Below are 25517 nucleotides of genomic sequence, written 5' to 3'. Positions count from 1 at the left end.
AGTCTGTGGCTTCCCTTTTTACCCTGTTGGAGAAGTTTTTGGATGTGCATAGGGATTTGATTCTTAGACGGTCCCATTCATCTATTTTATCTTCTCCTAGTTGTAGAGAAATAACACTTTTTAAAAAGGATAAAGAGTTAAAAAAAAAAGGAAAAAGAGTGCTAGAAAAGTGAGTTTAGGCTTAGAAGAAACTAAAACTATAATATGGTGTTTACTGAAAATGGGTAGAAAATACGGTCTTTTCCCAGTGGTAGGCTCCAAGTCAATGAGATCATGGTGTGAAAAAACAGACATGAAACTTAAAGACGGAAAACACAGACACAGACACATACACACTTGCCAGGCTCGGAGCCCAGTAGAGGGTGGATGGACCTAAATCAGAATTGATTCCAAGGCAGTGAAGAGGGAGGGAGGGGGTTGTTGTTGTTGTTGTTTAATGCCGTGGAGTCGTAGAGGACTCATAGCGACCCTATGAACGAACAGCCTGAGTACTGTTCATACATAGAGTTTCTGGAGGTAAATAAGACAAGCTTATGGGCAGTATGGTTAGCCATGGTCAGCCACACGCTGTTGCCGTGAACAGGAAATGCATTAAAGGCAACTCCCTCCTCAACACGTGTTCATTATTAGTATAAAATCTGTGAGAAATGGATAGAGTTCTATCACCTCCAATACAGCAAAACAGTGGAGCTTGTCGTTAAAATAATTTTCCAACTGCTTTCACTTTTCCTCTAGGTCTTTGGTGACTTCCAAGGGGTGCAAGGGCGTCCTTTCTGGGTAAAAGCTCCAGGAATCCTTCTTTCAAAATTGCTAATCACCAACACACCCACATCTAGGTGTTAAAAACCAGGGAAATGGTTTTAAAACCTGGAGGTCCAAGTAACTTGAAAATACTTACACATTAGCTCAAGTTTCAACAAATTTGAAAACAAGTTTTTTCTTTTAAAAAAGTTACTGGCTAAGCTGAATTTTTGCATGAATAATTCTATCCCAGAATGATGGTTTTTTTGAAATGTCTGCAAGTCAGAAAAGGAGGTTTAAGTAGAAACATGTCCCTTGTGGTAAGTGGGTGACAAGAAAGCTCTAATCCCAGGGACATTCTGGGTTCAAAGGTCACCATTACAGTAACACAAAGAGGCAATTAAGCAGCCACTGGGCTGGGGTCTCAGCTTGAAAACAATGTTTGAAATTTGGGAACTGGACTCCTGCAGTTAGAGCCAGAAAACTAAAACATGTGTTAGGTGGGGAAGTCCACTGACGTTAAGATGTTTGACTGGAAATCCAGTGTCTCTGTAAACGTTCATTACATTAAAAAATATAAATTAAAAAGAATGTTTTCTCTGCAGTTGGGTAGAAGGCACCTTCAAAGGATTTGTGGGTTTTTTTTTAAATGCTGTCTAAACCTACCGTCCATGGAGAAAGTGAAAATAAAATGAAAGAAGTGAGAAAACGTTATCTTGAAGCCCTGCATCTGGTTGCCATTTAAAGAAAGCTGCAGGAACACAACAAATGTCAGAACAACAAATTCAGTGACATGTTTTTAAAAGAAAGAGTGTGTGAGTGTTGTGGGGTGGGATTTCGCCAAGCAAATCCTTATATGTGTGGAAGGCAACCACCAGTACTGATTACACCACAGATACTGGCCATGGTACGCAGTGTCGGTGATATCAGTGAGAGAAAGACTCTGTGAGGGTCTCTAGAAGAGAGAGAGAACGTGCAGATGACACTGCAGCGTGCAAGCCCAGGGGACAGCCATCTGTGGAAAACAAAGCAGCCAGAGTGGAAACCTCCTTCTTGGAGATCTTGGGAGGATGCCCAGAGAATGTGATGCAGGCAGAGGTCTGTGCTACACTGTGGTCCAGAGGTGTTTTCACTCCCAGGCAAAGAGAAGTGGCTGAACAAGGAGTCTAACAGGTTGGTAGTTCTAAAGCTACAGCTCAGTCGAGGACCTTGCCAACAGCTGTTGAGTTGACTCACAGCACCTCTGCGTGCTACTGGGTCAAAGAAGACTTCAGTGAATATATTTTTTTAACTGAGTTTTTTTTAAATTAGTTTTAATGAATGTTTACACAGATTTTGGATTTCCATTCATTCATTGTTGCACTGTCCTCCCTGACCATCCCTCCCCTCCAGTTCACTCTTCTCTTTGAAAAGTAAAAGAAAAAATTCTTTCATTGTTATACAATCCCTCTCCCCAATTCCAACCCCACTATGCAGCCTTCGTTCTGAACTCCTGTCATGACAATAATATCTAATTTTGTTTCAGGTTTAAAGATTATCCCAGAGCATTCATTCTGGGGATTCATACAGGCTTCATGGCTCCAGGAAGTCTGGAGTATATGAGAATTTGAAGTTCTGTATTACATTTCGCCCCTTTTGGTTATGAGTCAATCTCACTGTCTCTGACACAGCTGTCCTCATTGCCACAGTCACTGTGTCAATCTATTTTATCCACAATCTTCCTCCACTCTTCCAAACATAATATTCTTCACCAAGGAGTGGTCCCTCCCAGCAACATGCCCAGGAATGTGAGAGCTTTAGAATCTTTGCCTTCAAGGAGCAACCTGCTTTCATCCTTTCCAGATTTGTTTGTTCTCTTGGCAGCCCATGGCATGTCCAATACTCATCTCCAGTATCACAACTCAAAGGCATCAAGTCATCTTCTATCATCTTGTAGCTCTTAGCACCCAGCTCTCAGATGCACAGCAAGTAATGGAGAAAACCATAGCTTAAGTCAGGCACACCTTAATCCCTAGACTGACATTGTTGCTCCATATCACTCTGGAAAAGTTCCTCATGGCAGACTTTCCCAAATCAACTCATCTTTTGTTTTCCTGACTGCTGGTGTCAAGCGTGTTGATTGTGGAACCCAGCAAGCTGATACTGTTACAACCCAATCTGAGTCTTGTCCTATCTGTGTTATCCTCACGATCTCTGATATACTCAAGGCCATTGTCCTAGTCATGGTGTTAATTCACCTTAGTGAGGATCTTCTCCTCTGTTTTTAACTCCACTTTTCACAACATGATGTCCTTATCCAAGGACTAGTCCTTTCTGACAACACGTCTAAAATAAGTAAGACAAAGTTTCACCATCCTTACCTCTTAGGAGCATTCTGGTTTGCAAAACAAAGACAGGCTTCTTTGTTCTGACAGTCCGTGGAATGTACTCTTCTCCAACACCACAATGCAAAGGCATCAATTCTTCAGTTATTCTTAGTCAGTGAACAACTTTCAGATGCAAAGGAAGTAACTGAAAAGACCATGGTTTGGAAAAGGTACACCTTCTCCTTTTTAAACTAACATTATTGCTATTCAGGGCTTTGAAGAGGTCTTTCAATGCATATTTTCCCAATGCAACAAGTCTTAATTTTTTTACCTCTGTTTCCATGGGTGTTGACTGTGGAGCCAAGTAAAATGAAATGATTTGACAATTTCAGTCTTTCTCCATCTATCATAATGTCTATTGGCCCTGTGGTGAGGATTTTTGTCTTCTTGATTTTGACGTGTGATCCATATTGATGACTGTCATCTTTGCTCTTCTGTAGCAAGGGTTTTATGACCTAGGTTGGGGGGAAAAATTCAGGTCTGTGTTCAACAACCCCACCCTCTAGCTGCTCACACGGGGAATAGTTTCTAGAACCTACTTTGTAGGGTGAAGGATCTGACAGAAAGTCTATACCTATTGCCACGTAGTCATTTCCAAGTCATAGCAACCCTTGTAGGACACAAGAGAATGTCCCAAGGGCTGGAACTTTTGCTGAAGCAGACTGCTGCTTCTCCCTCCCTGAGGTGGCCGGTGGATTAGAACCCCATCAACATTCCTATTAGTGGCAGAAAGTTCTGCTACGGGCTTGTGGTGGGAACTCATTGACTGTGAGTTTCTTCTTCCCTGTCCCTTCTCGGTGAACTAAAGCCCCTCAGGCCCAGTGAGGGGCTGAAAGCAGGAGGACCACACAGGGACACTCCCCATGTCCCAGCGGGCTCCTAGTTGCTGGAAGGAGTAGGAGGCACAGCCCTTGAAGAGAAGCAAAGCATCTCTAAGAGTGTCTCCTCCAAAGTCCCCAAGCTCAATGCAGCCCAGGAGAGAAGACAGAGGGCGAGGATTTGCCCCCACAGGAAGATGAGGGACGCTGTTGGCTCCATAGTGCAGGTCACACTCAGGCCTCCTGGTCACCAGGCACTGAGTGTATCCTGGGCCAGCTCGCCCCACAGCACCCCCGCCTCGAACCATTGCATACTGGCTGCTGTGAAGCTGAGACTGGAGTGGACATCCACCCTGGAGGTTCCTGTGCTGGGAACCTTCTAGAACCAGGAGACAGAGAGGCAAAGTCATCCTCTGGAGCTGGGACCCTGAATTCAGACTTCCAGCCTCCTATGTTGTTGCTGAGAACCGTAGAGTCAGAACTGACCCAAAGCTGACCCTCCTGCAGGTTGTCAGAGGGAGTTAAATGCATGGGAAGAGGTTGCCCATCCTCCCATGGGGAGGCTGGTGGCCTCCAACCGTGTCCTTTTGGGATTGCAGCTCAGCTTCTCACCACTAGGCCACCAGAGCTCCCTAAGCTGTAAAAAAAAAAATATGAAAGGTTAAAGCCATTTTCTGTGGTCCTTCTGTGACAGACGCTCTGGAGAATGCATACAGAAGGTAAAGTAGAGGGTCTGGGAAAGTGAGGAAGACCCTCAATGTGACCGACTCCACAATGGACCCAAACACGCCAACGGTCAGAGACGGTTGGTGCAGGGCCAGTGTTTCATGCTGTGGCACTTCAGCAAGGTCACCTCGGTCAGAGGCAATTCCACAGCAACTAACAATAACAAGCTTGAGTTTCAACCCAGGCAGACCGGACCTGAGAACTCAGGCCATGGACTCATGTAACCATTGCGACTGGTGGCACCACGCTTTGTAACCAGGATGGTCCTTCATGAAATCTGGCCTCTAGGGGCCCAGACTTTGTGACACTGTCCCCACGTTCTCATCTGTCCATCAGGTGACAAGTTTCTGCTTGTTTCTTTTTTGACGAGGATTTTGTCTCCGCAGAACTGAAAGCAGAAGAGCTCCATGGGAGCAGGGTGCTGATTGATGCCAGGCAGCACCAGCACCCTGGTTTGTTCCATGTTCCTTTTCTTCCGTCTTCCTCCTCCTCAGTTTGTCCTTCTTGAACTTTCTTCGTGCCCTTGACCTGCAGTGCTGCTCCTGTTAAGAGTTTTTGGTGTCCGAGTGAGAGCAATAATGAAATGGTTCCCCATCAACTCATACTCAAGTGACCTAAAGCCCTGGACAAGGATAGACTTGCACAATGACTGGGGCACATGGAGGAAGTTAAGTTCTGGCACAGCCCTGCCTCGTCCACACTTGGGTTCTCTCCCACACCCGCTTTCTCCTGGGAAGATATGGAGACAGAGTCCACTCGCGAGAAGCGTCAACCCCCAGGATTTGGAGTCCAAAGTTCTCAGAGCAGAGGTTTACTCCGGCTGCTGAAAAGCGAGCTCACCTAGAGTTGCCGCAGAATAAAGGTCTGTGCATAGGTTTTGGGGAAATAAAAAAGCCATTGAAGATCCTGTGAGCACAATTCTACTTGGGCCCAGAGCGTGAATGAGTGAAGAATGGCAACTTTCATTCGTAAATGCAGTTAGCCATGGGGCCCCTTTTAGGGGCCTGTGATGTGGCCCCAGACATGCGCCCTCTGCCTTCTACAGCTCGCAGAGGGCGAGCGCAATGTTCCCGAGACCCAGCTGTGCAGCAGGACCTGCGGACCAGTGGGCAGGCGGCTTCCAGGGCCAGCTCCCTGGGGTGGATCCAGCCTCGTCACAACCAAGCCTTCGTCCCCTGGGAACACGGGGAGCCATATAGACGCCCGAGATCCGCAGCTGCCTCATCCCAGGCTGCTCAGTGACCCCTGAACCCCCTACCCACCCTGCGCAGACCTGGACCTGGGGGCGGGGCCGAGCACATCTTCCCGAGGGAGCCATTGCTTCAGAGGCCAGTGTCGCCAAGGGTGGTGAAGCCACTCTGACTTCATCTGGCCTGTCCCCAGACACGCCCTATTCATTTCCCTGAGCCTGTTTCCCCCTCCATTTGCACGACGAGGCGAACGGGCCCAGCGCCCCTGGGGTCTTTAGGCTCTGCGGACGCAGCACAGGGGGATGGGATCCAGCAGCCTGGGGTGGGGGGACAGTTTTCTTTTCGCAAGCGCCTTCCCCCCCACTGCCTGTGACAGGTCGTATATTTGATTACGAAAAGCAAATTGGGAAACCCTATTCGGGCTGTCCCATGTGGGATTATTTATTCCGCCGCGTCCACAGCCGGACAAAGCCATGAGTCCCACAGCATCTCCAGAGGAGGAACCCTCCGGCCAAGCACTGCGGCGGGGTGCCCAAAACCCCAACTGACTCCAGCTCCAGCCAGCGAGTGACCCTGGAGGAGAGCAGACTTGCCCACCGGGTCTCCAAGGTGGTCATATTTGCCAAAGCCCCTGCCACAGCTCGTCACCCCAGCCAGACCAACTACAGCTCTGTGCTGCGCTGCTTGGTGCTTTAACCACCGTGCCACTAGGGCGCCCGGACAACCAGCAGTTTCTCCAGAGCGGTCCGCAGCTACGTGATGGCCCCTTGCCTACCCTCAGATGGAGGCCGCACCTCCCACAGAAAACTCTGGAAGTCCTGGCTCCTGGGCGCAGGCTCTGGTTAGGAGCCAATGGGGAAGGCTTCCGGTCCTCACGTCCACGCTTGTGCTGGGCTCCGTGCGTCCTGGAGGCGGGGTGTTGAGCTAGAATGGAGACGCCTCTTAACTGAATGTGCGCTGGCGTCGTCCGGCCGCTGTGCCTGCTGATTCACATCTAAGATGAGCCCCACTTTACACTTGAGAGTAAATCAAAACGACACCCCCTAAAACAACTCATTCCCACTCCCGGTGCTCTCCCCGGGTGTACGCCGCCCTAACGGCGTTTTCTGAGCGGGACTCTGCCATGAGTTTTTCTTGAGCAGCAATCTTTATGAATGCAGATCACCAGGCCTTTCTTCCGCGGTGCCGCTGGGCTGGCGGGTCTAAACCTTGAGCCTTTATGTTGGGAGAGAATGCATGCACGTCCAGGAAGGTGAGGTGTGGAGCATCCTAGGAGCGGAAGATTGCGATTCTCTGTCCTGGGTGTCACAGGGTCCCAAGTGCATCGCCCCAGTCCAGTTTGGACAATGACTAGGACGGGGGTGGGGGACAGCGTGTGGGTCCCAGGGCGGGGGCTGGGCGGCAGAGCGGGGCTGGTGAAGCCCAAAGTGCCCCAAGGAAGCGCGCGCTGGCTGAGGACTGAGGACGGCTTTGTGGGATTTCCCGAGGAAACGGACCCAGGCCAGTCTCCAGCTTCCTCGCCTCTCACCCTTTCTTTCTTTTTTTCTGGGGCTGGATTGTGGGGCGTGGAGTGTGGGGGAAGGAAAGCAAGCCGTTTGATAAGCACTGCAGCCCCCTTTCCTCTTTTGAATTGCACGTTTACTGCCAGAGCGCCGAGGAGTTCAGGGTGAGAGGGGGTCGTAGGGGAGGGAAGAAGACCCACCTCCCCCGCCCCCCTGCAGCCGGTAGTGGAGGAAAGCTGTCTTTCTGGAGTCGGACTCCCGCCCAATCCCATCCCCGCGCAAAGGCGAGGCGACCCTGCCGCTTTATAATTGACAAGGGGCTTCCAAGTGGCCCTTTGTAATTTGATGTCATTTTACAACCCAAAGGACTTCCCATTCATCACCTAAGATGCTCTGTCACGCAGGGCTCCTTCTGAGGGGTCTTGGAGAGGGGTGCAGGCCCCGTGCGCACCCGCCCTCTCCAAGCTTGAACGGCCCTGGGCGCCAGAACCCAGGGTGAGGGGGAGACCCCGTGGCCTGGGCAGCAAAGGTGTCGATGGGGCCCTGGCCTCATCGTCCCCGCGCCTGCGCATACCCGGGCCAGCGAAGGCCTTTTAATTTCGCAGGGGATGGGACTAGGGCACCAAAAAGTTCGTCCAGAGGGCTCCTAGCTCCTGTTGCTGGCCATTTTGTGGCGCAGTGGTTAAGCGCTCAATTGCTAATGGCAGTTGGCGGTTTGAAGCCCCCCAGCGCGGCAGGGGAGAAAGATGTGACAGTCCGAGGCGGGGAGATCACAGCCCAGAGCTCCCAGGGGGCCCCTGCATCCTGTCCTGCCGGGTGGAGCGGAGAAGAGTAGCTTGGCTGAGTGTTCTGACCACTCTGGTCTTTTCACCCTGAAAATGTACATTTCTCCTTCAGTGTTGGGATTCTAAATTCGGCCCAGGAGGCAAGCCCGCTTGCCTCCCACACCCACGCCCGCACCCCAGACCTAGTGCGGGCCTGGTTCTCTGCGAGGCTCAGAGCCTGGGCCTGGTCACCAATTCAGCTGGACGAGGACTGCAGCTCCGGTCTCCCTGCGCGGGGTGCGTAGGGCAGACAGGAGAGGGGAACAGACGTCTGGGGAAGGGAGCAGATTTTAACCGAAACGTGTGTGTGTGTGTGTGTGTGTGTGTGTCTCGAAAGGCACGCGGTTCAAATCCACCAGCTGCTCCATGGAAGAAGAGATAGAGCATCTCCTTTTGTGTGATTTACTGTTTCTGAAAACCCGCTGGAGGGTCTGCTGTGGTCAGATCCAGCTCCAGGGCACAGGACAACGTAATAACAGGGGAGGGTCTGTCAGCTGTGAATCAACCCCGGCTCACAAGAACGAAGGTGGAGGAGTCAAGGACTGACACACTCCTTGTAACTAAAGTCAGCTGACTCTGCCCAATGTTCTGGGGCCTACTTCTCCAGCTCCAGGTCCTCGGGGCTCCCCTCTGTCCACTCCCTTTTCAAGCCTGGACTCCAGCCAGTGCGTCCCCCGCACAAAGCCCCCTCCTGGCCCAGTAGCTGTAAAATCTGCTTCAAGAGCATCTCAGGTCCCTATCCTTTTTCAGTTTAGGAAACCCAAGCTCCGTTTCCTTTTCGCTCCGGCCGCTTCTCTCTCTCTGTCAGGTCACCTACATTTCTTGATTCTGTTTCTGAATATTTACAATGATGGAGAAGGGCCAAGGGCACGGTCCCCGCCGGCTCCTGCCCTTCGCCATACCTCGCAGCTGCAATTTAAAAACACATAAAAATTCTGCCCCCTGCATTCTGGGGTTTGATGACGGACGATGCCATTTGTCCGCAAAAATATTAAAATTCCCGTTTGCAAAGACAGAAACTCGGAAATGCTGCAGAAGGGAGAGTGAAGTTTTCTTATTTAAGTGCGAGGTTTTGCCCCAATGACAGGAATAAAACAAGAAGGACCACGCCGGAGTAAAAGGAAAGAAAAAGAGGGAGCCTACAGGCCGGGAGCGAAGTCCTGGCGGAGGCCGATAAATCCTTGAGCTTTGAGCACCCCGTGCTCAACTGGACTCCAGACCCATCTTCTCTCAGGGCTCAGATTGTCAACAAAGAAACAAACAGCAGCAGTAACAACAAAACAGGAATAATAACATTTTCCACCCACTGCGCGGGATTCCGGTAAAAAGGGTCTAAAACCAAGGTTGAAACCAAGCACTTAGGTGAGCAGACCCACCACGCAAAAGGTCCCATTTTACGGATGACATTAGCCAGTGCCAAAGGACAGAGAGGCGCGTGGCCTGCACAGATCTTTGTCCCACCCCGAGCAAGCCCCCCCTACTCCCCGGTCACTTTGGGGGGTGGATCAAGAGGACAGAAATAAGCCAAGTCCTTTCCTCAGGGTCCTTCTGGAAGCTTCTCAAGCGGCTCTGCGGAGCGGCATCCGCACAGATGGAAATCCCAGCCCTGGTGACAGAGAACGTCGCCATCTGCGCGTCCACGTCCACTGAGCGCACTGGTCTCACGGTCGCTCCACGACCGCTGTGTCCTCACCACCCGCGCCAGCTCGACGTCCAGCTCGCTGACGGATTCGGAGGAAAATCACACTGGAACCACCAGTTCAGCAATTTCCTTCCTTCAACAATTAGATATTATTTATGAGTTTAACCAGAAAAATGCCTATATGGTTTTAAATTTAATTTAACAAAAAGTCAACGCTGGGTCGGCGGACCAATTCTTTCTTCGGACAGGATGGAGATGCCTTTGTTATTAAAAATAGCAAACAAACGAGGTGAGGACGACGGCAGATAGAAAGGATTGCCTGAACAGATATGCTGAGCCACTTTTTAAAGTCATATATCTAAAAGATTACGTTTAAAAAACAGACTTTTGCAGGGAACTAATTAGCTTACTGGTAAAATAACTAATTTTCTGCCGGTTATCCCTCAAATTAAATGTAGTAATAATTAAAAAAGAAAAATGTAAAGAAAATCGTTCTGTGACTTAGCGACCTGGTATCGGTGGCCCAATGAGCGGCTTTGCAGGTCCAGGCTGAAGGGCGAAAGCTCCGAAAATACTTGCAGATCTGTGCGCTCATCAGGCGCGGTGGGCAAGGTCGCGACTGCTTCTCCAGCAGGAGAAGGTGGGGTGCGTCCTACCCCGCTAGAGAGGCTTTCTGGAAGCGCAGTCTTCCTGGCGACGCTCAAGCGTCAAGACCATTTCTGATCCGTCCTGTCGACCACACGCCCCGTCCGCTGGTCTCCGGGTCCCCGAGAGACGCGCGCCGACCTCTCCCCGCGGGCGCGGTGCCCTTGGCTTTGGCGCGAGGCCGACCCGGCTGCAGCGAAGGCCGCGCGGGCGGACTGTACCCGGGCGCGGGGAGGAGCGCAGGGGTGCAGGAGGCGGAGGGCGCGTCTCAGCCAATCAGCGCGCACACCGCCTGCCCGCCGGCCAATCAGTGGCTAGGAGCGGAGGCCCCGGCGAATAATACTCGGAAGGGGCGCGGAGGCCGGGACTGCGGCGAGGGGCGCGGCGCGGCGCGGACCGGGAGCGCCGCCCGCCCGGGGACCCGCGCTCGCCGGCGTTTCCGGCCACCCCAGCTTGGAGGACACCGAATGCAGCTTCCATGAGTTGACGTGCCGGCCTGCGGGGACCGATCGGAGCTTCAGGCCGGCGATGCTAGGTCGAGGCGGCTGAGGACTTCGCTGTGCGCCCGCCCTTCCCGGCCGGTGGCCTCCGGCTGTCACCCCGCAGCACCCCGCCGGCTGCCTGCGGCCGGATCCAGTGCAGGCCTCTGAGTGCTGGTGAGCGCAGCGAGGGTGCTAGGGTGTCGGGGTGGGGTCAGGGGGCGTGGGTCTCCGGTTCTCCCCTTTTCTCACTGTGGTTGACGAGAGGGCTGGACCCCGCTTCCCTCTGGGTCCCGGTTATGGCAGGAAGCCTTTCGTTTTCAGCTGCTTATTTGGGATGGAGAGATGAAAGGCTTCGTGCGTGATAGGCTTGGGGAGTCGGGGACCTTGGGAAAGGACAAGCTGGTGATGGTGCTGTCAAAGGCCCTGGGCGAAGGGGAAATAATCTGTACAGCTTTATATCCTCCCGGGGTCAGCTTTAGATTCTAATGACGTCTAGGGAAAGCTGTCAAGTGTGTGTGGGTCTGGGGGCCCCTCGTCGTTAGACACAAGACTTTGGAGTTTGCGCGAGTTCACCTCCTTAAGGACTTGTCCAAAAAGCGCGCGTAAAGCGAGAAGACGGCGGTTCAGGGTCCGGTGCTCACTGCACACTTGTAGTTAATAAAAGAAATTCCAGTTGGTTTGGGGATCCGGGCAAGGCCCTAAAAAGACAAAAAAAAAAAAAAAAGGCATGTGGGCCCCTCATGTAGATGGAGAACCGAGACGACCCTGAAGCCGAGGCGGCAGGCCTGCTTGCAGATCTTGGGGTTCGGAACAGTCCTGGCGCGAGTTGTGGGTCTTGGGTGTCTCTCCAGAACTCAACCCGAGGAGGCGCGGAGTCATGGCGGAGCGGCAGGCGGGCCCGGCGCCCGGGGACTGGGAGGTCGATGTGGAGAGCTTGGAGCTGGAGGAGGACGGCCACAGGGCGCCACCACCAGCCGCCGAGGACGGCGAGGACGACGAGGAGGAGGAGGACGAGGAGGGAGACGCGGAGGAGGAGGGCGACAGCGAGGCGGCGGCTGACCCGGGACCTGGGGCGCCGCTCGGGCAGGACCTGCAGGGAGGGCGCCCCAGGCAGTCATCGGCGCCGCAGGCCGCGTGCGCCCTGGCCGGGCCCCCGGAGCGCAGCGCTGCCGCCGAGCCGCGCAAGCTGAGCCGTACGCCCAAGTGCGCGCGCTGCCGCAACCACGGGGTCGTGTCCTGCCTCAAGGGCCACAAGCGCTTCTGCCGCTGGCGTGACTGCCAGTGTGCCAACTGCCTGCTGGTGGTGGAGCGACAGCGCGTCATGGCCGCCCAGGTGGCGCTCCGGAGGCAGCAGGCGACCGAGGTGCGCATCCCTAACCCACCGGGGCCACCTGGGAAAGGGGGCAGGGACTCGACTCTGTGGGGGCCATAGGCCTGGTCACCAGTTAGCGAGGGTGGGTGCGGTGGCCTTGCTGGGAAATCGACACAAAAGATGGAGAGGCCTGGCAAGTGTTTCGGCTCATGGTAGACATTGTGGGGAAAGTGCTTGTTTTAATATTTAGACATTTATTTTGGTGGCCATGGTGCGGACAGCCGATCAGCTGGTGCGATGCCCAGCTCCAGGCGGCTACAGCAAATGCACTGAGCTGGCGCGGTCACCAGGCCTTTGGGAAGAGCGCAATCAGATGCCCATTTTACAGATGAGAAAAATAGTGACCGAGAAAGGAGCGTCACAGCTCAAGGCCACACAGCCAGAGCGGGCCTTTATGGTCTCCAGAATGACCCGAGAACCCTGGGCAAGGGAGTCAGCTGCTCCCCGCGAATGCTGCACGGGGACCTGCGGGGGTCTTTAAGGGGCACTTGCTTATTAAATCCAAGATAGTGCAGCCCCTGCTTCGGACGTGGTTTCGGTGCTTCAGCGCGACCCAAGGCAGTGACCCCAAAGGAAAGCGAGCACCCTGGAGCCAAGCAGCAGCCGTATCTATCTGCTCAGGCACTCGGCACAGAGAGGCGGCCCACGCCGCGTTCTCTCTGGATGCGTGCGATATTGCGGGCCGCGAATCCCACCGACTCGGCAGTGACAGCTGGGAGCAGATGTCCTCCTGTTCAGAGCTTCCTGCAGACCCGGAGAATGGCTTTGCGTGAGGGCTAGGCCTGGCCGGGAATCTGGGGAGATAGGGACTCGCACACCCCGCTTGCGCGCTCTCCAGTCCCGCCGCTTCACTTCGGGAGAAACTAGCGGTAGCTCAGACCAACGGCTGGCCCGGGTCCTCCGGGTTCTACTGGCGAGCGCCAAGTTCCTGCGTCCTTTCTACTTTGGGTTCACCTCCACCAGGGCTCCCCAACTTTCCTGGGGACAGCCCTCTGCCTAAAGCAGAGGTGGATCCGGTGGACCCCCGAGAAGGCCGAGGCGCTGCTTCCGCGATTGGGACGCAGCCTCCAACTTCTTGCCACAGGCGAGTGCGCGCCCCCAGCATGGACACCCAGAGCCTGCGGATTCCTGAGCACTGGCTCTCTCCCTCTCCTTCCTTCTTGCTCGCCTTTTCATGAAGCTACTGTTGATGCTGTTTCTGTGTTTATAGGATAAGAAGGGACTTTCTGGGAAACAGAATAATTTCGAGCGCAAAGCCGTGTACCAGAGGCAAGTCCGAGCGCCCAGCTTGCTGGCCAAAAGCATTCTCGAAGGTGAGCAGCGCCCACCTGTCGGCGTGTCCTTGCACCCACGTCCTCTGAGCTTGTGGAATAGAGTTTTGTTGGGAAGTTATCTTCTGGGAAGGAAGCTAGACCCCGGAAACCCCTCACTCACCTGCCAAGGGGTTGCTGTCCCTCCTCTAATCACCTCGTTGGGGACTGATGAAGGGCTGTCTGATTAAGAGGTAACTAATGGGTTAACGCAGTGTGTGTGCAATTGGCCTTGAGGCAAGTGGAGAGTTAAACTACTAGGGATTGGAGAAGATGTCTCCAGTCCAACAAACGTAACCCTAGTCCTCTGCCATGGATGCTGCGTCCAGGCCTGATGCGTGGAGACTAGTTCTTCTCCCAAGAAAGAGGCTAGTGAATTTGAACTGTTGACCTGTGTTTTAGCTGCATCAAGTGAAGTAGTTACGTGAGGAATTTAGCCTATGAGCCCTAAAGTTTGTTGCCGCTCTTCCTGGGACTGCTATCCTCCTTGGATTATCTGGGTAAAGGGCTCAACACTTCATTTTAATGTTTGATAGTAGAGTCAGAGACTCTGAAAAAGGTTTTGACTCAGTAGAGGGTCGCTGCTGAGGTTTCCTCACCCCCATTAACCTCCTTTGCTTCCAAACCACGCAGTCTTTAGTAATGTTGAGTGTCTGGCAAATAATATGTGATAGAGTTGTAAATGGCTTAAATGTAATCTTTCCTGGTTTGCATGAATACTAACAACAAAATTGTTTTGCCATATGAATTGCTACATGAATTACAGTGTAATTAGTTACAACATTGTTTGTAAATACATGTAAGCCTTTTACATTTTTTATCCTTTTAATTATTACTTTATTATCAGAAAAGGTATAAATTCACAGATATGACTTATCACAGTATTGTAGCTAAAACACACACACAAAACACCTGACAAAATCCATTTCTCTAAAAACACAGGCTCCCATGAAAATCCCATGATTTGAAGCATCGTTGTAGTTGGGTAATGATGTCGGCTGCGTCCAGAGCTCACTAGGAGAAGGATCCCAAATAAGTTAGCATAGAATTTTCCATTTGTAGCTGTCTTGATACATGTAAGCTGGGTTTACAAAAAAAAAAAAACCAAACAAACACAAAAACAAAAAAAAACAAAAATCCACCCACCAAAAACCCCAACCAGTTATAACTAACTGCAAGGACATTTTAAAATAATCCATAAAATAATCCTGCTGAAACACTGCAAATTAAAAAACTGTATGGGTTTTAGCGTCTACAAGATGCCATCCCAGTGTGGTCCACACCTCCCTCAACCTGCTGTAGACACCACTGGCTTCATTCAAGCAAAACAGGTTAGGCTTGCCCAGTGTGACATTTCTGGGTTCCTCCCCCCTCATGTTTTCACTTCCTCTAAAACAGCAGTGGGAAATGCTCTTAATTGTTCTTAAAATGTTACTGATCCTGTCTATCTGGGCATGAATTTTATTTGTTGATCTGCTAAATCAGAAAGGAACCCTTCTGTTTTCTCTAATCACTGTTCTTCATCGGATCCTGGCTGCAAAGTCAGCTTTTCCACACAGGAAGCCTTTAAATTCTGTTTTATTTCTTTGTGTGACTTCTGAATTGAGTTGGTTCCCGGCAGGTTTTCAGGTTTGTTTTTCAGTCTCACCTCGAGCTTGTATGACTACCCTTGGAGTGGGTTCGCTTGCTTTAAGAATGAATTTGGTTACACACTAGGCAAACAGATTTACAACCTTAGGGATTGCACTGATAAATTGTACCAGAGCAATTTGAGAAGTGGGAGGAGGACATGCAATCATAAATTCAAGTCAATAACTTCCTGGCAAAACTTGCCATAGAAATGGAAACATTATTTTTCAAATTCTATTTTATTTGCAAATCAGCCTTGTGGATTGTCACTGTGTACACAGCAATATTACAATGGTTCCTTCAAACAAATTCAACACTGCTGAATACTTTGGGGATGATGAAATATTCAAAGTGTGTTAAGCTGCCAGGAATTCTATTTACGTTACACTAGTCTTTGTTTTTGACTTTGCTGCTGTTCCTGAAATATGCAATGACTTTATCTGGGTACTAATGACCACCTGCGCACCCATTCTGGGATCCGGCCAACGTGCTTAACACTTGAGAAAAAAAATGTTTTAGGCCAGTTATTTTCAGTATAGCAGGAGATTCTCCCCTTGCCTGCATTCCCCCCCCCACCCCCAACACCCCGGCTGGTAGTTAAGGGAGGAACTTGGTTAACTGGCAGGATGAGTCTGACTAGTTAACAACTTTTCAATGTTCTATGCTTCTCTGTTCCTTAAGTCTTGTTTTTCTTGGTCTCCTTCCTAATCTCTTTTAACTCTCTTTCTTTCTCTTTTTTTCTCTCCCTAGTTCTCCTTGGATTATCCTACACCTGTAACTGTGTATCTAGTGAGCCATCTTTAAACGTAACAGTGACAGCAGCTGTAGGTATAGACATCTTTTTGAATAACAGCAAAGGAATGACATGGGCTATAAAATGTAGTAAGAGGAGCAACTTTGTGTGTTAATATACAGGGACTGGCACCAATTCTGTAACTTCAGTGGATAAAGTCAAAGCAGACAAATTTCTTTTTTTAAAATTAATTTTAATGAAAGCTTAGAGAAACTTAGGGTTTCCATTCATTCATTGTTGCACTTTTAAAGCAGACAAATTTTAGAACAACAAAATTACAATACCAATATCCTTCCTCCCAAAGGGTATAATTTGAAATTGTAGTTATAGATACTTATGTGTTCCATACAACCATGTGGTGATAAACCAAGCCAAGCTAGATCCAGTGCACTGTCTTTGAGTTACCCCTGAAGCACAGCAACCCACGTGTTACAGAGTAGAGTTATTTCATAGGGTTTACATGTTGGACTTTGGATCACAAAGTTGCCAGTTTGAGTCTACCTTCTACACTTTGGGAGAAAGATCAGACAATCTGTTCCTGTTGAGATTTACAGCTTTGGAAGCCTGCTGGAGGCCCATGAGTCCAGACTTGACAATAGTTAATTTAGGTTTTGGGTTTGTTTGTTTTTTTTTTAATCTTGATGGAAGCAGATTGGCAGATCCGTCTTCTAGGGTTCCACTGGGTGGGTTTGAACTGCCAGCCTTTAGGAAACCACTTGTCCCATCCAGGGACCTACATGTTGGTGACCCAGAATAGAAACAATTGTGCTATTTCTGTGCATCTGTTTCTGTTGCTTCATACATTGACTGATTTTCCTTGCATCCTGCCCCTTAGGCTACCGCCCCATGCCCCCTGAGACCTACCTGGGAGGGACCTCACCGCTGCCTCCCCCTGTAAGTGACAGAATGAGGAAGCGACGGGCCTTTGCAGACAAAGAGCTGGAGAACATTATGCTGGAGAGAGAATACAAAGAGAGGGAGATGCTGGAGGCCTCCCAAGCTGCTGCCTTGTTCCTGCCCAACCGGGTGGTCCACGGGCCAGAGTACAATTCCTACAAAAACCTCTACAGCCTCAGCCCCGGGGATCCCCCCAAGGACTTCTGCAACTTCCTGCCGGCATGCCTCGATCTCACCATGCAGTATTCCGGCTCTGGGAACATGGAATTAATTTCCTCCAACGTCAGTGTGGCTACGACCTATAGGCAGTACCCTGTGTCCTCCAGGCTTCTGGTCTGGCCCAAGTGTAGCCCCATCAGTGACAGCCTCCTTTACCAGCAATGTCTGGTGAATGCCACCACATCTGTGCAAACTCTGAGGCCGAGCGTGGGCTGGGATGCTAAGGGGACACGCCTCCCCGATGCTCTGAGCCCACAGGACATGATGCCGGCCAAGCTGGAAGGCTCGCTGGTGCTGCCCCCCACTCCTGAGGTCCAGGCCCCAAGAGGTGACCTGCAGGCCCACCAGCAGGTGCCCGAGAGGTCTGCCTTCACCCCGCCCCGACGGAATTTCTCTCCTATGGTGGACTCGAACCCTCTGGCTGCCCCAGCACCAGCCTTGACCAAGATCGGCAAAGACAGCTCTAGCCATACCATGCCACTCAAACACAGCCCTTTCCACTCTTTGTTCCAGCAGATGCTTCCCGACAAAGCAGCGCCCGAACTGAAAACGCCACTTGCCAAGGAGGCCTTTGAGGAGGGCGCGATGAGGCACAAGGAGGGTCCCATCAGGGAGAGCCAGGAGTACACGTTTACGATAGACAGATGCACCAAAGACCTTTTAGTAGCCAAGCAGGTGGGGACAAAGCTGTCCGTGAGTGAGCCCCTGTCATTTTCAGTGGAGTCCATCCTCAAGAGGCCATCAGCGGTCATCACTCATGTCTCCCAGTGAAAGGCCTTGAGAACAGAGAGCTAGGGCGCCCACTCCCTCTTCTTGGGGGTTCCTGTCAGTCATTCTTATTGTTCTTCAAGCCAAGATGTTTGTACAAAGAAATTTGTAATGTAAATGGTGATGATTTTTTTAAAAAAAATCTGCATATTCACCTGCATGTACGTTTGTTTCCTTGTCCCTGTCAGTCTATTTAAATGCAAAGCTGGAAATGACTTTCGTGCACCAGTTAGAATGTTTTGGGCTTCCCACGACATTTCAGAGGGCAATAAAGTTGACACTGTCTCCTAGAGGACTTTCTGTTCGCTCAAGTCCATGGTCATCTCTGTGTGGGCAGAAGGGCCTGTGTCCTTGCTGTGTTCAGATCTTCCTACAAGCCCGTGTGTAGTTGTTTTAAAGTCGTGATAGACAATGTCATTTCCACGTTCTTCACGTTTGGTGACATTCGTGGACTCTTTCCACTGTGTTCTTTCTGCATCACCACTGTCCATGCTCAGCTTTCCCGGCCTCCTGTAGTAGTGCTCCTGTGGGTGTGTCAGTCGCCTTCCTGGTGAGGTAAGGAGCCTGGGGGTGCAGTGAGGTACGGGCTGGGCTGCTAGCCGGAAACCTGTCAGTTTGAATCCACCTGCCGCTCTGCAGGCGGAAGATGGGGCCGTCTCCTCCTGTGATGATTTGCAGCCTGGGAACCCGACGGAGGGTTCCTATGAGTTGCAGTCAACTGCACAGCAGAGGCTTGGTTTGTTTTCCCTCGTTGCGTGGTTTTGAACTGAAATGCAGTCTCTTCCTGTTTACTACGGTGGGAGCACGCGGCCCCCTCTTTGTCCCTGGGATTACCTGGTGGGTTTCAGCATCAACCTTTTAGTTAGCAGCCCGATGCTTAACTCACTGTGCCACTAGGGAGCGTTTCTTGACTAAAATAGGGCTAAATAAGAACAACACGCACGTGTTCTGACTCACCTACAAATTCCATAGAAAGACGTAAATGTAGAAACCGCTGTCATTTGTAGCCTGTCTGTGGAAGGGAATCAAGTTTAATGCGCCATTTATCCGCTGACCCAGGTTCTTGAAATGAACGTCTTCTAACTCCTGGGTGTAGCCTCTCCCTGTTGGGGTGTGTATGTTGGACTTCCAGCCCCCTTGCTTTGTTCCACGTTCTGTGGTTTCAGATTATTGGGTTATGGAGCCTTGAGTTAGGCAAATGTTTGTGTTCACTACTTACCAAAAGGTTGGTGGCTCAAATCCACCCTGTGGTGCATCAGAAGCAAATCCTGGTGTCCCAGTCTCATAGCTTATAGCCACTGAGGACCCTATGCAGCATGGTTCCACTCTGACCCTCACGGGCGGGCTGTGAGTCAGAGACAGGCAGACGGCGCTGGTTAGAAGTCGCAGAACAGCGGCCTCGCAAGTTGAAAGCACGGGGGTGCCCAGCCCCTTCTGGTGCCCGGCTGGGTTAGCGGATGCATTTGCTAAAACTGAGTGGCACCCCACACCCAGAGGCAGGCCCAGTTACAGTTCAGTCCCCGTGAGGCAGGAAGGCTGTGTGTCCCCATTTCTGTCAGTCCTCCACACTTACAGTGCAGATAAAAACATTCTTTATTCAAATTGCTGCAACTGGTGGCTGCTGAAACCAGCAGAGGAGGGATGACTTCTGGGTTCTCGCCCTCCTCCTTCCTGGCTTACTTTTGAGTTAAAACAACATACATTTTTCTCCCCATGCTCTGTAGGCTGGAGGTCAGGAATCGAGGTGGGGGCAGTGCAGGCTCCCTCCAAAGGCTGTTGGAGGGACCCTACCTCAGCTCTGCCAGCACCTGGCGGCCGTGGGGGACCCTGGCTTCCTTGGCTTGTAGCCGCTCCTTCCAGACTCTGCCTCTGGCTTCACGTGATTTTCTTCCCTGCATGAGTCCGTGTGTCTCAAGGTGTCTCTTTCTGTACAGAGTCAGTTGTTGTTGTGTGCTGTTGAGTTGGAACCGACCCATAGCTGAACCCTCAGCAGGTTTTCGGAGGCAGTAAAATCACACAGGGGGAGAGTGCACGTCTTTCTCCCATGGAGCAGCTGGTGGATTTGAACCATAGACCTTTGTGTTGGCCATGGGAACCTGATCCAGTATGACCTCACCTTGACTTGAGTATACCTGCAAAGACCCTGTTTCTAAATAAGTTCTCTCTGTTTTAGTTAAGGCATTTGGCTCCTTAACTACGTGGTCAGTGGTTCGAACCCATGAGCTGTTCCATAGGAGAAAGAGGAAGCTTTCTGTTTCCATAATGATTTACAACCTTGGAAATCCGAGGGGGTGGTTTTACGCTGTCCTGCTGCGTCATTAGGAGGCAGAAGGAACCTGATGGCTGTGGGCTTGTTCTTTTTTTTTTTTTTGTAAGTTCAGGAGTCCCTGGGAGGTAACAAACGGCCGATGCACTTGGCTGCTCACAGAGGAGAGGAAAGCTTGCTACCAGCCTCTCTCAGAAGCAAGGCCGGGCAATCCAGTTCCCTCCAAATTAGCCACTGAACCCTCCACAGAACACAGCTCGCTCTCTCCCGTTCAGTGCGGTCACGAGGGGTCAGAACTGACTCAAGCGCAACACATTTTGTTTTTAAGCAGATTGCTAGCCTCTGGTTTTGCTCAACAAATGTTAACTCTTGTTCTGGATGGGCGATAACATGAGGGTAAGATATTTGTCACCACACTCTGTCAGTTTGTCATACTGTGGTGGCTTGCATGTTGGGTGAGCTGGCAAGGACTTCTTTAAGGGCTAAATAGCAAAGATGTCAGTTTAAAGGTTAAAGTTCACCTGATCCAAACCATAACCTTTTTTAACTGTATCCTTTAACAATATTCTTCTGGAGAGTAAAGTGCACCTGACACAGGCCATGGTCTTTGCAATCACTTGCTATGCATCAGAGAGCTGGACAATGACTAGGGAGGATAGAAGAAGAGTTGATGCCTTTGAGCTGTGGTGCTGGAGAAGAGTATTGAATATACCATGGACTGCTAGGAGAACAAACAAGTTCATCCTGGAGACGTGAATCCAGGCTGCTCCTTGGAGTCAAGGATTCTGAAGCTCCGTCTGACATATTTCGTACATGTTGCAAGGCGGGACCAGTCCTTGGAGAAGAATGTTATGCTTGGTAGGGTGGAGGGACAGTGTAGGAGAGGAAGACCCTAGAGATGAATTGACTCAGTGACTGGGGTAATAGGGGCAGGTATGTCGGAGGCAGTGAGATTGGCATAGGAGGGGTTTCAGAGCTATTGTACATAGGGTCACTATGAATCAGTAGATTGGCACAGGATAGAGCAGGGTTTAGGGCTCTTGTACATAGGGTTGCTATGAATCACAGGCGACTCTATAGCACATAACAACAACAACAATAATGCTTGGAAGTGTGGAGGGACAGTGCAGGAGAGGAAGACCCTGGGTGAGATGGATTGACACAGTGACTGGGGTAATAGGGGCAGGTGTGTCAGAGATAGTGAGATTGGCATAAGAGAGGTTTCAGAGCCATTGTACGTGGGGTCACTATGAATCAGTGGGTGACTGACTCGATGACACATAGCAACAATGGCAACATGCACGTGACTGTTGGACAATGAATGAGGAAGACAGAAGAACGGATGTCTTTAAGTCGTGGTGTTGATGACGCACACGGAATGTGCCATGGATGCCGAAAGAACGAGCACATTCATGATGGAACAAGCGCAGCCTGAGTCCTCCTTAAAAGCAAACATGGGAGACTTTGTCTCACTGGTTTGAGCCCGTTGTCAGAGGGGTACTTCTGGGAGAGCTGTTTTATGCTTAGCAAATGGTGAAGGAGAGAAAGACCCTCACGGAGATGATTGACACGCTAATAGCAACAGTGGACTTAGGGACAGTGGATGCTAGGAGGATGGCTGAGGACCCGGCAAGACTCGGATCTGTTTGTGGTCTTTGCATTTGCTATGAGTTGGAATCAATGTGACAGCATGAAACAACAACAACAACATTGATGACGTACTATGCTTGTCTTTAAAAAGCCTCCCCTTTGTGCCCCAAATCAAGTTCCAAGCTGTCATAATCAGCGTCATACAGACCACCAGAGTCAAAGAGCTAACTTTAAATTCTGTGTGGAGAGAGGCTACCCTCAAATCTGCTGTCACCAAGGTGGCCAGAAGACCAAATAAAAGCGAGAGAAGACCAGTCGTTCAGCAGTTTAAAGCAAAATTTTCTTGCTCCTGCAAACATTTAAAACAATCTGAGACGCTTGTGCTCCTGGTGACCTCAGGGAAACCCCTAGGGATTCCCCGAATGGGTGCTTGAAATTAGCATCCATTTCACAAACACACAGGACGCCAACACTTAGCTGGATGCTTGCACGATCCTTGTAAAATAACACTCGGTTGTGTCCAGGCAAATGTCTTTTTCCACCCCTGGAAAAGCCAGAGCGAGTGGAAGTTTGCCAGAGGAACAGAGAATAAAAGCAGGTGGGGTCTCAACGTGACTTCAGGAACTGCTGCGGGTGAACTTGAAGACAACATTTCCCAGCCGCGTGGGGTGTCCCAGTGTCACCCAAGATTCTGCTCAAGCCCCCCTTCCAGGCTCGCCCGCACTGACATTTGTTCTTTGTTCATGTCAGGATTTTTTTGGGGCGCCAAGTGTTGAATGTAAGTTTAGCATTGCGTCAGACAGCTTCAGAGGTCAAGAGGAAAAACACCTAAGAATAAAATCTCCTAAACAAAAACTCAGCAGAGCTTCCTAATGCAAACATGGCTTTCCTCATGTTCTCTTTGAGTGCACCTCAATAATTACATGTGTCAGTTTTCACTTTCTGAGGGCAGTGGACATTTTGGGCTTATTTTCTGTCTTCTGTATCATTTTAATCCCATTAAGTCAATCCAGTTGGCTGTGGGTATTAGTGTCTTTTCTCATGTTACTGTGACTGGAATTTTATTGTTCTTGAACATTTATGAGAGGCAAGGCTTTCCCTGACAAATTTATTAGTACACTGTGTTAACTCTGCACTAATAATGAGTTTTTCTTGGAATTGTAAACTTCTCCCCAGCCCTGCAGTAAGAATTTGGAGTGTGGGTTTGGTGTTCTCCTTCTCACTATTGTAAATAAGCAAGAAAAGGGAGACTTTGTCTGATGTATCTGACATGACATCAGGAGGGACCAGTCCCTGGAGAAGGATGTTCTGCTTGGCAAAGCAGAAAGTGAGTTAAAAAGAGAAAGAGCTTCACCTGAGATAGACTCACATATTGGCGAGAACGCCGGGCTTGATTGTGATTCGGGGCGGGACTGGGTATGTTTCATTCTATTGAACTGTGAGTCAGTATGAGTTAGAGTTGACTCAGTAACAGCCAACAACAGCAGCTGTACACTATTGTTGCTGTGACCTGTCAAGTTGGAACCAACTCCTGCTGCCCCTCCAGCGCGTTTTCAGAGGCAGTAAATTCCACGGGAGGAGACTGTCCATCCTGCTTCCGTACCTGGTGTATTCAAACCGTGATTCGACCTTTCGTGGAGATTCTAGAGAAGAATTTGGTCTGATCAGGGCACAATAAAGACTAGAATATCCGCTTCTCATCGGCTCCATGCTTCCTGGATCGTGAAAGCATGATCAATCCTTGAGAGTATTGTGTGGGGATAATCTTTACACATTAAACCAAGAAACATGCCCTGAAGTCCCTTTAAAACCAAGAGTAGTTTAGCTGAGCCCGTAAAGAAAGTCCATCCAGGGCCCTGTGCTGTTTTGAAGAATCATTTCCATGGATCAAATTGACAGCTGCAATGCAAATGGTTAAGCCTGAAACTTGGGGGGCCAGTGAGGTTCTGTTAATGGAAGAGGAACAGTTTGAAAAAGGAGGGTGAGGAGGCTTCAACCTCAGGAGGCCCAAGCAGCGTGGCTCAACTGGGCATGCCGAGAGCCTGGCACTGTTGTGTTGTGTTTGCTGTATGTACTGTCAGTAGCAACACACAAATTAATAATATTAAAAAGTAAAAAGAAGCCCAGCATTTGTGAGTTTAACATTTTGTTTACAGAAACAATTATGCAGCACAAATGACATTAACTCATTTGCGTTAAGGTTTTTCAAAGAACACTGTCATTGGCATATTTTATCAGACTTGTGATTGAGTTTAAGGATTTTCTAGGCTCAAGGCAATGGAGTGCTTCAGCATTAACCATCACTAGGAAAATGAGGTATCGTAAAATGCAGATCTCTTCCTCTATTTAACTCACCATATAATGTGCTGTCCGTCTCAAGGCCACACTTTCTTTCTATTTCAATCGAAGAAGCATCCTTGCTGAGAGTCTGATCTCAGTTCTTGGCTGGTTCCTGGTTGTGCTTCTCTGAGGTTAATGATCATCACCTGGGGTCTTGAGGAAATGCAGTCTCTGACCCAGAAGGTCTTCGATGAGCCCGAGTTTCCTCTTCTCTAACCAGCTCCTGGAGATTCTGAGAAGCAAGTATTAGCCAACAACCTGCTAGTTTAACAATGAGCTATGGATTCGTGGTTCTCATTGCAAAGTTGTTTATGTGCATCGTTCAACACACATGAATAGTTAAAACAAATTGCATAAAAGTGTGACCCGATCCCAGCCCCAAGAAGTAGCTCATTTGTAATAGAAGAATAGACCTAGGTCTAAAAGGGGGAATCTCAGTTTCTACTTCTCTGGTTTATTCATACCCACCTTATGTCAAGAAGCTCTGGGATAATCCATTTCTGTTGTTTACCATTTCCTTTGCATAATTAACTATAATGGCTTTTACTTTGCAAGACTGTGTGTGCGACTCCTGAGTCTTGCTCAGTTATATTGGGTGAGCAAAGAGCCCAGGAAGTAGTGACCCCACCAGGCGAAGTCCTTGTTCCCGGCATCTCCTTGGTCCTTGGCACCCAGAGGCACAGTGAGCCGGCACGTACAGTGTAGATGGAAAATATCAGAGAGAAAACTAGAAAAACAGTGATGCTTCAATCCAGCAACACATTTAATGGACAGAGAAACGGAGGGTGGATGACAGCGGAGTCACTTGAGTTTGTAGCTATTTGAATAACTTACGTCAAAGGGTTATAGGTCAATGTCAATTTCAAGGACAGTCTTCAGTCTCATGGCCCACGTGCCCTCTTGTTTTGGACCATATCCTAGCTGTCATCTTGACATTGCTATGAAGGCAGATATGCAAAGTGTGCTTATGGCATCTGTGATTGCCACTGAGTTGAGATGTCCGGTCATTATTTTGGATGGCAGGATTGTGTTAGCCTGGGAACATGAATCAAAAGACAAATATTACTTTTAGATTTAAAAAACAACCATCAACTGCATGCTGAGGGGGGACGTGACCTGACCACTGCATACGTAAAAATGATCTAAGGGTCACGGGGTAAGGGGGCTGGCAAGGCTTGGCAAAGGACCGAAGAGGGAGCCATGACTATGAGAAACTGCTAATGCAAATGTGAGTGCCATCAAGTCGGATTACGTCTGGGGAGCTGTGCTTTAGTCCTGACTTTGTACTTTTTTTTTCCTATATTTTATTAATTTTCATAAACATTTACAGAGATTTTGGGTTTCCATTCATTCATTGTTGCACTATTCTCTCTACCCTCCTCCCAGTTTGTTCTTGT

The 25517-nt window shown here is 49.9% G+C and overlaps 1 protein-coding gene across 1 annotated transcript; it reads left to right on the top strand.

Annotated features, from left to right (window-relative positions):
* The first annotated feature begins 11813 nt into the window (after positions 1–11813).
* DMRT2 (doublesex and mab-3 related transcription factor 2) lies at positions 11814–17927 on the top strand. Its single transcript, XM_006881323.1, has 3 exons — positions 11814–12299; positions 13519–13621; positions 16876–17927. Exons 1-3 carry the CDS (start codon positions 11814–11816, stop codon positions 17925–17927), a joined length of 1641 nt encoding a protein of 546 aa, XP_006881385.1.
* Positions 17928–25517: the final 7590 nt, after the last annotated feature.

This window comes from Elephantulus edwardii, unplaced genomic scaffold, assembly GCF_000299155.1.
Source record: "Elephantulus edwardii isolate Elephantulus edwardi_28Jun2011 unplaced genomic scaffold, EleEdw1.0 scaffold00014, whole genome shotgun sequence".
NCBI lineage: Eukaryota > Metazoa > Chordata > Mammalia > Macroscelidea > Macroscelididae > Elephantulus > Elephantulus edwardii.
Note: the sequence above shows the minus strand (reverse complement) of the source record. Positions and strands in the feature narration are given on the sequence as shown.

Excerpts from the sequence above, each read along its gene's own strand:
- DMRT2 (XM_006881323.1), top strand. The coding sequence starts at position 11,814 with ATGGCGGAGCGGCAGGCGGGCCCGGCGCCCGGGGACTGGGAGGTCGAT. Across the intron at positions 12,300-13,518 it reads GGAGGCAGCAGGCGACCGAG|GATAAGAAGGGACTTTCTGG; the intron begins GTGCGCATCCCT and ends CTGTGTTTATAG. Across the intron at positions 13,622-16,875 it reads GGCCAAAAGCATTCTCGAAG|GCTACCGCCCCATGCCCCCT; the intron begins GTGAGCAGCGCC and ends CCTGCCCCTTAG.